Source organism: Arvicola amphibius, chromosome 11, assembly GCF_903992535.2.
Source record: "Arvicola amphibius chromosome 11, mArvAmp1.2, whole genome shotgun sequence".
NCBI lineage: Eukaryota > Metazoa > Chordata > Mammalia > Rodentia > Cricetidae > Arvicola > Arvicola amphibius.
The window spans coordinates 87,698,952-87,715,067 of NC_052057.2; the positions used below are offsets into that span (position 1 = coordinate 87,698,952).

At 43.6% G+C, this 16,116-nt stretch overlaps 1 protein-coding gene across 2 annotated transcripts in view; it reads left to right on the forward strand.

Annotated features, from left to right (window-relative positions):
- Bach2 (BTB domain and CNC homolog 2) overlaps positions 1–16,116 on the forward strand; it is a 335,006-nt gene that overhangs the window by 243,706 nt on the left and 75,184 nt on the right. For both annotated transcript variants that reach the window (XM_038347946.1, XM_038347948.1), the window contains exon 4: positions 11,099–11,353. In XM_038347946.1, coding sequence (XP_038203874.1) covers positions 11,111–11,353 — 243 coding nt within the window. In that variant the 5' untranslated portion in view covers positions 11,099–11,110. The remainder of the gene's footprint in view (positions 1–11,098; positions 11,354–16,116) is intronic.

A 16,116-nucleotide genomic window follows, 5' to 3' on the forward strand; every position in this document is an offset into this window, starting at 1 on the left:
TTTAGCCAGGAGAGTAGATATCCATGCTAATATGACTTTTATATCCTACTTTGTCAACTGGGACTCCATATTTGGCTATATTCCCTTTCTTTTCAAAAGCCTGTCTTCTTAAGAGATGGTTGGGTCTTCAAGACACTCCTCTGAGGGACCTCAGCCTTGCTTGTATCCTGGAATATGATAATCCACCCTCTGACTTGTTTTGCCACTGTTCATGGTTGTAGCTTCCTAGTTGGAGGTGATTTGTCCTCCTCTTCAAAGTGACTAGGACCCCACTCAGACCTTAGTGGAACCTCAGCTGAATATCCCCAGCAACGTATTCTTTAGTTATGTTTGCTTGCTCAGGTGACATTCCCAGGTTGGGTTAAGAGCTGACGCCACTAACAACATCACTTCTTCATATTGCACCCAGGTGTCCTCTGCACTTGAGTTCCCAGTTCCTAAAAGGAACTTTACTTCAAGGAAGTTGTTGCCCTCCATAGGCATATCATGGTGCATCCCGGCAGATCCTCCTGATTTGGAATCTGCAGAGCAGGAGACCGGAATCCTGCTTTTTACCCTATCCCTCCAGAAACCTTTGTACATTGTCTACTTCATTTCCTATAGCCGCCTCTTCAGAGACAAGTTTATATTTGATGAAACTTCTACAATAGAATTGTATTTATAAATTGTCTTCAGATGGCCAAAGGATAGTTTCTCTCAACTAAAAGTCCCCCTCTACCCTCACGAAAGTGGTCCTCAGCCTTCCCAGTGCTGTGACCTTTAACACAGCTCCTCATGTTGTGACCCCAACCATAAAATTATTTTCATTGCTACTTTATAAATTTAACATTGCTATTCTTGTGAAGTGTGATGAAAATATCTTAGACATAGATGTTTGTCAACCATAGGTAGGAAGACACTGACTGAGGTCTGTTTCCTTCATGGCCTCCTGAACCGCCCTAAGATTTTAAATAAGCAAGATCACAGCTAAACTTGTGGTCCGTGGTTTACGTTTTGTAAACCTGGAATTAGGTGCTGGCAAAGAGAAGATCCACAGAACGGGCCAATGCCATGGCTGAAGCAGAGGCCATTGCTCGTTCTACTGCACCTCACTTCCATTGCTCTCTGAATTTTCTTCGATTTCATATTTCACTCGGTTTATGGCTTTGTATTCTGCATAGCAAGCTTCAGTCTCTTTATAGTTACAATAATACAGATTACCCATAAGTAAATTTGGAAAAAAAAATGAGGTACCCTTTATAAGCCCCCTTCTTCTGGTGAATCTAGTGTGTCACCTGTTTCCTAGAACACTAGTTGCTCAGCCAGGTTTTGAGTGTTGCCTACTGCACATAACCTGTTATAATTTTTAAACTCAGTACTTGGTGTAGACGAATAGACAAAAGCTGGATATGATAGGCCCAAAGGTAATAATCTGAGAATTCTTTTGGAGAAAAGAAATCAGGATTGAGAGTTGATATGGGAGATAAGAAAAAGCTGGAGACATCCCAAGGAAATGAAGGCTAATTAGAAGAGACCAGAGAGGCTGGAGAGGTGATGAGAGGCTAAGAGCACTTGTTGCTCTTACAGAGAGCCTGAGTGTGGTTCCCAGCATCTACATCAGTGGTTCATGACTGCCTGATACTCCAGCTCCAGGAGATCCATGTCCTCTGGAAGCTTCTGTGGGTGCCTGCAGTTGTATACACATACCCACATGCCTTCGTTAGGGTTTCCGTCGCTCTGGTGAAACACCGCGACCACAAAGCAAGTTGGGAAGGAAAGGGGTTTGCACTTCCACACTGTAGTCCATCAGCAAAGAAGTCAGGACAGGAGCTCACACACGAGCTAGGAACTCTGGAGTCCGGAGCTGATGCAGAGGCCATGGACGGTAGTGGTTTGCTTTACTGGCTTTGCTTCCTCATGGCTTTCCCTCGGCCTGCCTTCTTTAGAACCCAGGACCACCTGCCCAGGGATGGCCCCACCCACAATTGGTCCTGGGCCCTTCCCCATTGCCCCATTGATTACTATTAAAAAATGCCTCTCCAGCTGGATCTTACGGAGGCATTTTCTCAATTGAGGTTCCCTCCTTTCAGATGGCTTCTAGCCTGCCAGGATACCACTGCAGACATACACATAATTAAAAAGTAAAATAATCTTTTTAAAAGGAAGGGCAGTAGAAAACACTTGTGTTCTCTGCTAGGGGAGTAAAGAGTTTACCAGAAATTTTCTATGTGTTACTCAGACCACCAGAGGACCTTGATTTTATTCCATGACTAGGATTGTTTTAATCAGATTGTGTCAGTTATATGTTATTCTTCTGATTAAAATTTTGTAATTGGTTGTGAATAATCAACTTTACAAATACTTCATTTTTTATTTGAACGCCAAAGAACTCATCTGTTTTTTCACAAGGACTTTTTTTGTAAAAGGACCTTTTGTAGCAGAGGTAATTTACCCGGTATTGTTAGCAGTGTGATGAGTTATTACTTGTAAAGTTCTGCAGAAATTATAATTGATAGATCCAGAGTGCCACTGAGATGACTGGAATGGGGAGTGTGGTAAAGACAAGCACCAGGTTCAATCCCCGAGCCCACATGGTGGGGTGGGGCGGACTGACACCTGTAAGTTGTCCTCTGGTATCCACATATGAGCTATGGCATGTGCACACGCATGTATGCACACGCATACATGCACACACACCATAAACATATGTGTAGAACAATATTTTAAAAATCCAGAGTTTTTTCTTCGAGACAATATTGAGCCAAAACCTAAACAACTATTAAAAATAAAATACATGAAATAATGCTTTTCAGTACACTAGCGGCCTAGGCAAATAGCTCAGTTGGTGAAGTGTTTATCAAGCAAGCGATAGGGTCCAAGTTTGATCCGCTGAACCTGTATTACACAGCTCTGATGGGCTGAAGATGTGGTTCAGTTGGTAAAAGGCTTGTCTAGTGTGCACGAAACATTGTTTGGTTTCCAGCACTATGTAAAATGAGGCATGGTGTTGCATCCCTGTAACCCAAGCACTTGGCAGGTCAAAGCAGATGGAGCAAAAGCCTAGAGTAGTAAAGAGACTTAACTACAAAGAAAGAGGAAGGAAGGAAGGAAAGAAGGAAGGAAGGAAGGAAGGAAGGAAGGAAGGAGAAGGAAAGCAAAGAGAGAGAAGGAAGGAAGGAAAGAATGAAGGAAAGAAAGAAAGAGGGGGAAGGGAGAGAGAGAGAAAGAAAAAAGAAAAAAGCCAAGCCTGGCAATGATGGCTCACACCTTTGATCCCAGCACTAGGGAGGTGGAGACAGGAATATAAGGTGGGACCAGACAGGAGCCCCCAGTTGAGCTGAGGTTTAGTAGAGGTAAGAAGTTTCTATGGCTTCTGCTCTGCTCCTCTGTCTTTTTTTTCAGCTTTCCAACCCTAATATCGGACTCCGAGTTTTGTTTGAATGAGACTAACTAGGAGCACGCACCACAGTGGCACGTGCTTGTAATCTCCGTGCTGAGGAATGCAGAGATCCTCTCAAACATGGGGAAAAGTCTTGTCAGGACAACCAGAAGGAGCTTGGAGTTCAGAAAGCTTAGGATCAATGCCCTGTTCTTCATAGCCAGATAGATGTAAGACCCTGATGGAAGCAGATGAAGTACAGGTGCCCACCACGTGTCATGAATACACAGTAGGGAGTAAGGAACCCCCAGACCAAATAGATGTTTTTCCCACAATATCCAGTGCAAGACCTGGAAGGTTCAAACTGCTCCCAAGAACCTATCTGTCTTGCAACAAAGCTCAGAATTAAATATCATAACATAAAATATCTATTGTCACAAAATTGAGGTCCAGAAATTTAACTGACAATGTCTGGCATGCAGTTGAGTGTGTTCAATAATGCAAAGAAACAGGGATTGTGGTGGAAGATCTGGGCCAGAACCCATACAGACGGCCAAACACCGTGTTAATAGTGATTATGGTTTTGTTCATGTTAGGTCAGAAGAAAGATGAAAAATCTTAAGCAAACATGTGGAAGATGTTTTTAAAAAGACCCATGTTAGACCTTTTTTAAAAATCAATATCTAAGGGTCACAGTAATGAGATAAAAATTACCTTACCTTTGAGAAATAATGAATAGCAATTGCAGAAGACTGCTGAGTGGGACCACCCAGGCTGGACGGTAAGAAAAGAAACAAAACATGTTACATGAGCAGTGCATTCAGAACTGGCGGCAGTTTTCTAATTGGCCAAAGTCTTGGACCATTGTCGGAAGAGTAGGAAATGAGACAGCAAAAAAAAAAAAAAATATTTGGCAAAGACGCTTGAGAACATGATGGCTGAAGTACTTCAGATATGAATGCTTCCACAGCCACAACCAGAAGACTGGAAGGAGACAAAGCCAGGGCTTATCACGGTCACATTATCCCATGGGGAAATGCGTGATAGAGAGAAAATCTTCAACAGGGAGGAAAAAAACAAACTAAAGTGCTGGACTGCTCCCTCCCTCTCTTCCCCTCTCTCCTCTCCTTTCTCTCCATCCCCTTTCTTCTCCCCCTCTCTTCCTCCCCTCTTCTCTCTCCATTCCTCTCTCTCTCCTCCCTCTCTTCTTCTCTCTCCCCTCTTTTCTTTCCCTCCCCTCTCTTCCCCTCTCCCCCTTCTCTCTCTCTCTCCCCTCTCTTCTCCCTCTGTCCCCTCCTTTTTCTCCCTTCCCTTCTCTCCCTCTCTCTCTCTCCTCCTTTCTCTCCCTCGCCATTCTTCTCCCTCTCTACCCTCTTTGCTCTCCCTCCCCTCTCTTTTCCCACTCTTTGTCCCCCTTTCTCCCTTTCTCTCTAGAGGTTCTTGCTGTGTGACGGAGGCTGGCCTCAAATTTGTGGTGTTGCCTCAGCCTCCCCAGAGCTGGGATTCTGAGGTCAGGTTTTTAGTTAAAGCAATGCCAGTGAAACTCTGTGGAATGGGTGGAGACCTCATCCCACAGCAAGAGCATCTGTGAAGCACCTGTTGCTAACATCGGCATCCTGGTGAAATGCTGTTTCCCCCACCCTCAGCAAGGCAGGGGTTTTGGTTCTCATCACTCTGTTCAGTGTTACAGCAGAACCACTGGCAGCATGGTCAGTCACAAAAATGCACAAAGCATCCATAAAAATGAGTTGATGTTTTATTTACAGACAGCGTTATCGTCACTGCATAAATGCTATAGAAGCTTCAGGAAAGGCCATGAGAACTAATACTAGGCAAGGTTTCAGGATACAAAATCTTTATACAAAATTGCTTCTTGTATAATGTGCAGTATAGCTAAGTATTAGAATATTTGCCTAGAATTCTAGCAAGAGGCTCTGAGTTTGATCTTCATCATCAAATATAAAATTATTTATATATTAACAATGAAAAATCAAGTTGACACTTTAAAATAATATTTGGATGCTTAGGTATAAATTTGAAAGTATATTAATATTCATAGAGCACTAAAACTTTATTTTGGATTTGATACCAGGGAAGTACAATATATTTCTAAAAGTTACATAATTGGGTTTTTATCAAGTGAAAACTTTAAGAATAAATATTAAGAAGACAAGCTATGGCTGACTGGAGGGAAAATATTAACTGTTACATAAAGGACTGTTGAGAGCAGTCAGAACTCTCAGAGTCCACAGCAAGAAACAGACAACCTGATTTGAAATGGAAAGTGTCTCATATCTGTCGCATACATTCCCAACACTCATAAGGCAGAGGTAGAAGGATCTAGTGTTGAAAAACGAGCCTGGGCTATAAAGCAGACCCGGCTTCAAGAATTAAGTTTAATGTGGGTATTGCACACCTTTAATCCCAGGCCTAAGGAGGCAGAGGTGAAGGTGTAAGTCACAAACAATCCCACACCAGTTTGGAATTATGATTAATAGAATGGGTTATTTATTTGAAGGGGAAAAAAACTTACAGATCACCGTCCCAGACAACAGCCTCTGTGCAATCTCCGGAAGTGGAGCCGGAAGCCAGAGAGTGAGTGGAGGGAAGTGCCACGTTTTTTTAGAGAGAGACCACGCCCCAATAGGCTGGTAGCTCAGTGGCTATTGGTTGAAGAAGCGGAAGGAGCTCCCGCAACACCTCCCCCTTTTTGTTTAAAGTAAAGAGAGTTCTAAACCTACTACGAATTTATATACAAGTACAAATATCCTATTCCAACTAGTTTAAGTCTTGTATAATAAATAACTTGGCCAAGTCATGAGAGGAAAGTAACTCATTATATAGTCTTCAACCCCATCGAAGATCTGAATAATTAGGAAGTGCATTCAAACAAGTTTCCAAAACATGCAACAAATCACTGAGACAACTAGCTACCTGGACAATCACCCAAAGTCATGTTTGCAGCATTGAAGCAAAACCGACTTTGGCTAAGGCCTAACGTACTGACATACCATTTTCAAAGCGAAGAAACTTTTCTAAACTATCTTACCACTGGTCTGCGTGGCAGGATATGAACAGTCCCATTTTATCCATTTATGGATACTCTGTATCTGTCAGTGGTTAAGGTATGGGCATTTCTTTGCCCAAAGGCCAGTTCTGCCAAGAAGAAAGGCTCCACGTGGAGTGTCTTTGGTGCTGAACATTTTCTCGGGAATAGATCGGTGTTGACAGGAGCAATTGTGTCTCACTACCATGGAAACTCTGAGTTAAATTAAAGGCCATTTTCTACAGCTCTTTGAAGAGGGTGAAGATTATCTATACTGAGCATAATCTCTATGTATCTAACGAACCTGATTAGTCTAATTACAAATGACATAGATGACTATTGATCTATATAATTCTCAATACCTGTCTTACTTAAAAACTAAGACAATAAACAACTGTGCAATAAATGAGGACAATATGACCTCCAAATATAAACAATGTACAAATATACAATGCAATATGGTAAATACATATCAATACATAAACAAAATATAAGTATCTTAATTAGAGGTAGAAATGTACACTGCAATATGGTAAATACACACACACACACACACACACACACACAGCCCTCTACGCAATCAGGAAGGGAGCCTAGTCACCGAAAGCGGAGCAGGAAGCCAGAAAGTGAGTGGAGGGAAGTGGCTGCGTTTTTTAGAGAGAGACCACACCCCAATGGGCTGGTATCTCAGCAGCTATTGGCTGAAGGAGTGGAAGGAGCTCCCCCAACACAGAGGTAGGCAGATCTCTGAGTTTGAGGCCAGCCTGGTCTACAGAGTGAGTTCCAGGGAGGTATCAGGGTGCAGCTACAAAGATGCCCAGTGCTGGCAAGGATGTCAAGAGCCAATGCTCATATGCTCTTAGGGAAACGTAAGATGATACAGCTGTGTGAGAAAACAATGCCAGTTTCTTAAAACCTTAAACTTGTATGTGCCCTGGAAGAAACTCAGGTACCTGTCCCTATGAAGTCTTAAGCACTGATGTTCCCAGCAGCTTTAGTTATAGTAGTCCCAAACTGGAAACAGTTCAGTTATCCACCAGTAGCAATGGATGGCTTAAACTTGTAAATGCAGCAAATACAATTCAGCAATAACATAACAAATCTCCTATTTTACTAAGTTTTAGTTGGCATACAAAATAATAGATTTTGCCTGCGGTATTTACTTTCTAATATTTTTATTATTTGATCATTTCACACAGTATATTTTTTATCATACTTATTCCCTCTCTTTCCCCTAACTCCTCCCAGACCCATCTCTACCTCCCTACCTCCCAAACCATGTGTCCCCCTCTTCTCCCTCCCTCCCGCCCTTCCACCCATCAAATTCATTTTGTGCTGCCCATTCATTCATTCATGTTATCATGCTGTGTGGCCATCTACTGGAACTTCCGTGGACTTACCAGAAACCACACACTTAAAGAAAACCGGCTTTCCCTACTCAAGGAATGATCAGCTGCCCATAGCTCCTCATTTATGGGTGGGGGCTCATGAATCCTTTCTTCCTCTGTGCTAGAATGTTGATTGGCTTCATCTTGTACAGATCTTGTACAGCCCCTGCCACTGTCAGTCCATGAGTGTATCAGTCCTGCCAAGCCCTGCCCGAACACTTGTAGATGGAAGTTTCTGTCCAACTGGTCCCACAGCCATTCAGTCCCAAATAAACACACAGAGGCTCATATTAATTATAAACTGTTTGGCCTATTGTTTAGGCTTATTACTAACTACCTATTACAATTTAAATTAACCCATAATTCTTATCTATGTTTAGCCATGTGGCTTGGTACCTTTCTCAGTAAGACATTCTCATCTTGCTTGCTCTGCTTCTGGATGACGACCGACCGTATCTTTGCCTTTCCTCTTCCCAGAATTCTCCTAGTCTGGTTGCCCTGCCTATACTTCCTGCCTGGCTACTGGCCAATCAACATTTTATTAAACTGCATGACAAATCTTTACAGTGTACAAGAGCATTATCCCACAGCATTTCTCCCTTTTTTTTCTTTTCAAAACTAGACCCTGAATCTAATCTCCTTGTTTAGTTTTTTTCCTCACCATTATCCATAACAACTTGTAACCAACACACTAAACATCCAACGTTGTTCTGCTCTGATCTCCCCAACTTCTGTCTCTTAGAATCTTTCTGTCTCTCTTCCACCATCATCCCTGAACCTTTCAGAGGGGTTTAATATAGTGGTCTCCTTTGTTCTGAGCATTCCATGACTTTTATTCTCTGTACTTTGACCAGCTGTAAGTTTCTGCATTTAGCCACCATTCACTGCACAGAGAAACTTCACTGATGATAAGCTGCACTGATCTATGTGTAGAGATAAGAATCTAGAAGGCAGTCCCTTTTGCAGGGTGATAGTAGCAGATCCACCTCTGGGGCCTAGGAGTTCCCTAACTATAGGTTCTTAGCCAGATTTATAGTACCAGGCATTTGTTTCCTCCTGAACAAAAAGCCTTAAATTCCATCACAAAGTGGTTACCCCATAATATTTGTGCCACTATTGCACCCATGGGAGTACCTTGCCATACCAGTTATTATTGTAATTCACAGGGTTCACAAACTGTTGATGACACTTTCTCCCAGCAGCCTACATAGCACCTCCAGGACTATGAATGCTAACCAGCTGGGAGAAAACTTCCTGGTCAGTGCTAACTTGATTTGTCATGTCCTGTGACAAAGGTGTATGGTATCTTCAACAGTAAGGTTTTGGTGAACAGACAAAGTGAACAATAAGTTCTGGTGAACAGGCAAGACCAATAGCAAAATCCTATATTGTTTTAGGAGTATCTAGCACCTCTAGTCAGCATCTTGAGGGGAGGTAACCCATGCCTGGTAATGGAGTTATTTGGCATCTTATGGCTTCTGGAAGGAGTATAGTCTTGGGAGAAGTATAGTCTCCTATGTGGGATACCTCCAGTTAAACATGTTTATATGTTTAGGAAGCTTATAATATAGCAGATTTCCATATGACCTTTTCTAAAATCTTTAGTGTTGGTTATCCCTGCCTCCTCCGCCCTACCCTCCCATCTCTCTCCTCACTAACATATTTGCATAGACATATATCATATACTTTGCTAATTTTTCATCCCACTACCTTCACCTGTTTCTCCGTCCTCCACCACCACTTGCTGGTGTATATATGTGTATGAGTGTGTATTTAATTCTAGCTTCTGCATATGAAAGAAAAATGAGTTATTTTATCTTCCCCTATTATTTTCTCTTGTTCTCTTTTAATATAGACTCCCTATAACTTCATGTTAAATCGAGATTTTTGCACATAAGAGAAAACGTGCAATATTTGTCTTTCCAGTTCCACACATTTTCCTACTAATAATGACTCAGGTCTTCTTTAAGACTGAATAAAACTCTGTTGCGTATATGAGCGGCATTTTCTGGGTTCATTAGTCTGAATATTGACATCTAGGCTGTTTCTTTCCATTTTCTGGGTATTTCGACTGTGCTGCAGTAAATACAGATGTGCAGGTATCTCTGTGGTCAGCTTAAACCGATGTAGGTGTGTGCCTTAGAGTTGCACGCCTGTATCATACAAGCAGCCTATGTTCAGCTTTCCGACACACCTCCACGCTGGTTTCTATAGCGACTGCACTAGTTTACGTTCTTACCAACAGAATGGAAGGAGGAACAAACCTTTGCTCTATCCAGCTGCATGAGTAGATGACAAAGTAATTGTTCTGAGTAAGACAAATCAGACAGGGTAGCGCATTATTCCATTTAAGTGAAACTCTAGAAGAGGCCAACAGACGTCAGAAAGCTGAGCAGTGGTTGCAGGGCTACTGACAGGCGTAAGGGCTGCAGCAGGCTTTGAGTGCTGATGAGTGGCTCATCTTGATCGTGTCGACGGCTTCCCAGTTGCATACACAAGTCCGATGGCAATTGCATACTCCAAATATTGAAGCATCACATACTAAAGCTGTTTTCAAAAGCAAAAATAAAGACAGGGGGAAGAAGGACTTGCTACTGGGGTTTATGCTGGTAGTAGGCCTTCCTGAAAACCCAACCTTTGATTCAGCTGTGGACAGTGCATTTTAAAATTACTCACAGGCTACTTTTTAAAGCAAAGGAGTCTTTGTAGATCTTACTCTGAATGTCTCTTTTTTTCATGGCTTTTATTTCAATGTTGTTTCCTTAAAGATGTTCACTGGACCCTCTGAGACAATGAAAGCATTGTTCCATATCTGAGACAGGAATGGCTGCATGGTGTATTGCTCCCTTTCTATTGTGAAGGGTAAAGAGCGGATGGAATAGCAGACCTACATCTACACGTTAGTGCATCCATTGAATCATAGCTCATGATGTAATATGTAGTCTACTTGTCCTCTTTGCTGAATTTCGACTTAGGAACTTGCATGTATTTCACCAAAACAGTGTCTCAAAGACTTAAAAATGATTTGTTCCCTCTTAACACAAATCTCAGTTAGTAATTAGACTATACACACAAGGTGTTCCATTAAAAAATGCAGGGTAAAGAAATGTAGTGAGTGGAAGGGAAGCAATAGGTTGCAGCCTTCCAGACATTTCTGATTTTGTTACACCAACCCAGAACAGCTGTGCTGCTTAGCAGCCCTCTCCCCTCTGCCAGGCTCCTGACTGGGGGACCTAGGAGCCATGACGGTCCTCCTTACCTTCTCTGTCACTTACGGGCCACTGACCCAGCCTTTCTCTCTTCCAGGGTTTGAACGGCATGTCTGTGGATGAGAAGCCTGACTCCCCCATGTATGTGTATGAGTCCACAGTCCACTGTGCCAACATCCTCCTCGGCCTCAATGACCAACGGAAAAAGGACATCCTCTGTGATGTGACTCTCATCGTGGAGAGGAAGGAGTTCCGAGCCCACCGGGCCGTGCTGGCCGCGTGCAGCGAATACTTCTGGCAAGCCCTGGTTGGACAGACAAAAGATGACCTGGTGGTCAGCTTGCCTGAAGAGGTACGGTTACTTGGTGTGTTTTGTGTGGTTGTTACAGGAGGTTTGTTGACTTATTTTTTAAAAACTGGCAAAGGAGGCGGTAGAAGTCACATGCACACGATGCCATATCGGTGTTCGCGTCACCGTCACCCCCATGTTGGCTTGTACGATAGTCAGTTTCTGTGTGATGCTCTTGCAGCCTCAACAGCATGAATGCAAAGTAAGTGTGCTTCTTTAAGGGAAAAGAGCCTCACCTGCGGCCCAGGCCCTCACAGCTGCTACTTCACTTAAACTTTGGGGTTTGAACGGTTGAGCCTCAGTCTGATGCAGTCCTCTGTGTAGGATTTGAATCACGGCTATGTCTTCTCTCTTTCAAATGGATCATTAGATTTCCCCTGAGAATAAAACAGCGAAAGGATTCACAGGACCTTCCTTACTTAGGAATTAAAAAAAAAAAAAAGCCACCAGCAGTTCTCACCATTAATGCAGTGAGATTCTAAGAAGTGTCAATTTGCTTTTCTCATCAGTATTGAAAATATCCCCTACTCAGGTTTCTTAACTGCTTTGGTAAAGACAGTCATTTTGGTACTTTGGGGACATGAATAGCCTGGCTTACTGTGTGTAAAGATGACAGTGGTTGAGAGGCAAGGGACCCAGAAGATGGGCTTCCCAATAGTAAACCATTAAATTGATCACTCTTCAAATTGTTTATGATTCACCAATCGTTCTGAGTCCCCATATTTTCGGAAGACTGGGGAGAATGCTGTGCACCCTTGAACTTTGCGTGTGGGACAGAGTATTCTCTGTGTGCCACCAGCACGGTGTACAACTCAAGAGTCATGGGCAGCCATTTGCAAGCTGGGTACTGCATGGCCCACAGAGACACAGGTCACGTCCTTGCCCTCATGAACGAGGTCCAGGGTCACCTCCTCTGCTGTGAGACGTCCAAGACCTAAATCAGGAGTTAAAGATGAGAACTACTACTCAGTTCCAGGCTCCCAAGCCTAGATGCCTTCAGAAATACAGGACAATGTTAGTGGGTCGATGGTTATATGTTAAACAGTAGGGAGTGGTGGAGTGGGCACCTGTACCACCAGATCTCCTCCGAATCTAACAGGGAAGAAACAGACAGAAAGGGGTAGAGGTGCAGGTCAGTGGTGGAGCGCTTGCTTAGCATGTTCAGTCCACAGCACTAGAAATGACGTGTGGGATGGAAGAGACACAAGAGTCCAGTCCCTTGCCAGACAGCGTTTGTGACTGACTGCACAGAGCAGAATGGCCAATGGCCCCTCTAAGTTTGAATTGTCTTCACATGGGCCATCCTTTCATAGTCACCATAGGCTGCTCCATTCACATTTCTTGTACAAGAATAAACCATTCAAAGATGGAGTAACTAGGGTCAAGTCAGGGAGCAAACTGTTAGGCAGCAGGTAGCAAGAGAAGACAGAGCAATGGCAGCTGTGGAGTGGTCCTGAGCAGGGTGGACATTTCCCAACTGAACTGAATGGAGGCATAGCAGTCAGTGAGTTGCCGCTAGGATTAGCCGAGATCATAAATGCCAAAGTTTTCAATCCAGCCCATCCTGTAGCAGGCCATTTGTCAGATGTAAGTCTTTGTTTCTTCTCTATATGGGAGTAAGAACACCTTCCCTCCTTACTCCAACTCTAGAATTCTCTGGAACTATTGACAGAACTTCCAGTAATTCAGAGTAGTCTCAGGAAGTGATGCTCGGTGTGTATTTATTAGTGTTTTCTGTTTGAGAGCCAGTTTGTATGTGCATTACTCATTTCCAGACATTAGGTATTAAAATGTACACACAAATGAAAATCTTACTTTATGTCATGAGTCTTTTCTCAATGATATGTTAGTCCTGCCTCATGCTTCCTAGAATACCCTAAGCCCCAGCCTGTTTCCAATCATAACTTAAATCCTGGTCTGCTTAACCTCTCTGAGCCAGGTTCTTACTTTTAAGAATCTCTAACATTCTGAAGCCCTTAAATTATTTATCAAAATATAATACATATCCAGTAAAATGTAAAGAAGATCAAGCTATAAATAAATGTTCCAAAACCAGAAGTTTCTTCTCCAATCAAACCCTTGATACAAATGTTGCTTTCTCGGGCATTGCTCAATCTGTTCAAACTAAGAGGACGCTGACTGCCGCCACATGGACATCCAGTAAAAGTCTACTTGACTTTTTTGATTGTGTTAGTAAAGAGTGTCTTGGCTGTGTATTGGTCTTATTGCTTCTGGCCCTGTCAAGTGACTTTTGTCCCTCTAGTCCCTGTATCATCTACATTCATGGGTTTCTCAGCTTTCTTCACCCTGAGAAGAGCATCTTAAAGAAGAATTCTTTTGGTTCGCTGTATCAGCCCATAGTCACCTAGTTCTGTAGTTTCTAGGCCTGAAGTGACATAGAGCACCATGGCAGAAGGGCACCGGAGAGCAGAGTTGGTCACCTGATAATGGCTGTGAAGCAGAGAGAGTAGATAAAGAACCAAACAGTATACATCCTTCCTCCCACTCGGTCCTGCCTTCTGGAGTTTCCACCCGTCACAGTGGTCCTTCAGAGGAGTATCCATTCATCATTGATTCATTCATTGATGAGCTTAGATTCCCTCCATGATCCAGTTACCTCCAAACATTGCTGCATTGGAAACCACAACTTCAATTGTGCCTTGGGCAACGGCTCAGACTTAAACTACTAAAACCTTCTCCTTGTTTGTGTTCCTGGAATCTTCAGTTATAAGTAGATACAAGCATTTTTCCCTTGGTTAACATGAGTTTATATTAATAGTAACACAGCTCTTCAGTATCTCTCTAGTGTGTCTTAATCATTGTTCTATTGCTGTGAAGAGGCACCATGACCAAGGCAGCTCTTAATGAAAGAAACCGTTTATTTGGGGGCTTGCTTCAAGTTTCAGAAGTTTAGTCCATTACCATGATGGCAGGGAGCATGGCAGCATGCATGCAGGCAAGCACTGGAGTCATAGCTGAGAGCTGTATCATGATCCATAGGCGGAGAGAGAGAGTCTGGGCCTGGCATGAGTTTCTGAAACCTCAAAGCCCACCCCAGTGACACCCTTCTAACAAGACCACACCCCCCTAATCCTTCTAATCTTTTCAAATAGTGCCTCTCCCTGGTGACTAAGAATTCATATACATATACATGAGCCTATGAAGACCCTTCTCATTCAGACTACCACGTAGTGGGACCTGTAAGTGAGCCCCAATGGTATTTTCCTTTGCAGACTCATGAGTGTCCCAAAGCCTGCCTCGGAGTGCCTTTCCTCTCTATTCAGAACATGGCCCCATGCACTAGACCACAGCTTCTTGCTGCTCACTGTGTGCACACTGAAGAGTCCTTGTAGGCTCACACTTAGCTCAGTGGATGATATCATAGAATCCGAATGAAATGGCAAATAAGTAAGCACCACACTAAAGAGTAACCACTAGAAATTAACTGTATTGGGGTCTTCTAAGAAAAAAGCGTTAGATTCACTCCCTAGAAATCTCTAACTTCATATAGTTCCATCATTAAATTTGAATAAACTTCTGCCCTGCCCTCACCCTTGCTCACACTTGCCACACTCTTTGAACTAGGAAAGTTCGGAAAGCAAACTGCAACCCTGTCCCTCCCCTCCTCCCTCAGTGGAGGCCCAGCTCAGCTCTTCTCTTCAGCAGCCGTCCAGCCCTCCATTGCCCTGACTCACGATGGCCTGCGATTAAGAGCCATTCAGGACAGTCTCTAAATTGAACACCCATCCTGAGCACAGAGCCAACCCTTCCCTCTCCCCCTCCCCATCACCAGCCCTAGCCTGAAAAACCATCAAGGCAAATTTTCCAGGCAGAGGAGCCATTGGCTGAAGTACCATCTGAACCTCTGTGCCCTCTGGTGTGAAGGCTCAAGCAATCAGCGTCCTTGGACCGTTTTCCTCATCTGTTTATCCATTCATTAAACAAACAGCTGTCTGAGTCCTACTGTGCACACAGAAGGACCATTCCGGGTGCTGGGTGAACCTCACTTCGATTCTAAAAGGAAGGAAATTGGTAGATATCAAATGTACTTTGTTAGATGCCATTGGGGAAAACAAAACGGAAGAGGGGGCTATGGAACGTCACGTCACAGGTATTGAGGTCTTAGACAGGAAAGTCAAGGAAGGCTTGTTTGCAAGGGCAGCTTCTGAGAACAGAGAAGTGGGAGATGAAGGGTCGGCCATGTTGACAGCTGGAGAGTGAGCAGGTGAGTTAGTGAGGCAGAAGAGTAACAATGAAAGGCCTAGCGACTGAAGCCATCCCAGATGCCTGACACAGTATCAGAATGAGGAAGGGTGCCACTTTCTATGTCAGACAGGAGATGAGGCCAGACGCTGACCCCCACTAGACACTTGACCTTTGCACAGAATAAACAGAAAAGCTACTGAAGGGTTTCACAAGCGATTGTTTTGATGACTGTGTTCACGGACATAGATCGAAAGAGGCCAAGGGGAGAAGCAGAGCAGAAGTAGACACTGGCGTAGCCAAGACATAGTGTGAGGACCCCAGTGATGGCAGGGAGGGATGCTCGTGCCAGATTCTGGGACTGTTCTGAAGACAGAGCTCAGGGGGTCTCCTTACAAGCTGGGTATAAGAGCGGAGAGAAGGAAAGGAGGAGCAGTTAACTCCAAAGACGATGGAAGCATCACGTTACCGTCAGCTGAGATCAGTGGAGAGTTGTGGGTGCAGAGGGCCGAGCAGGACTGGGAGTCCTGTGTGTAGGGGTGAAGTCTGCGATGCCTGTCAAC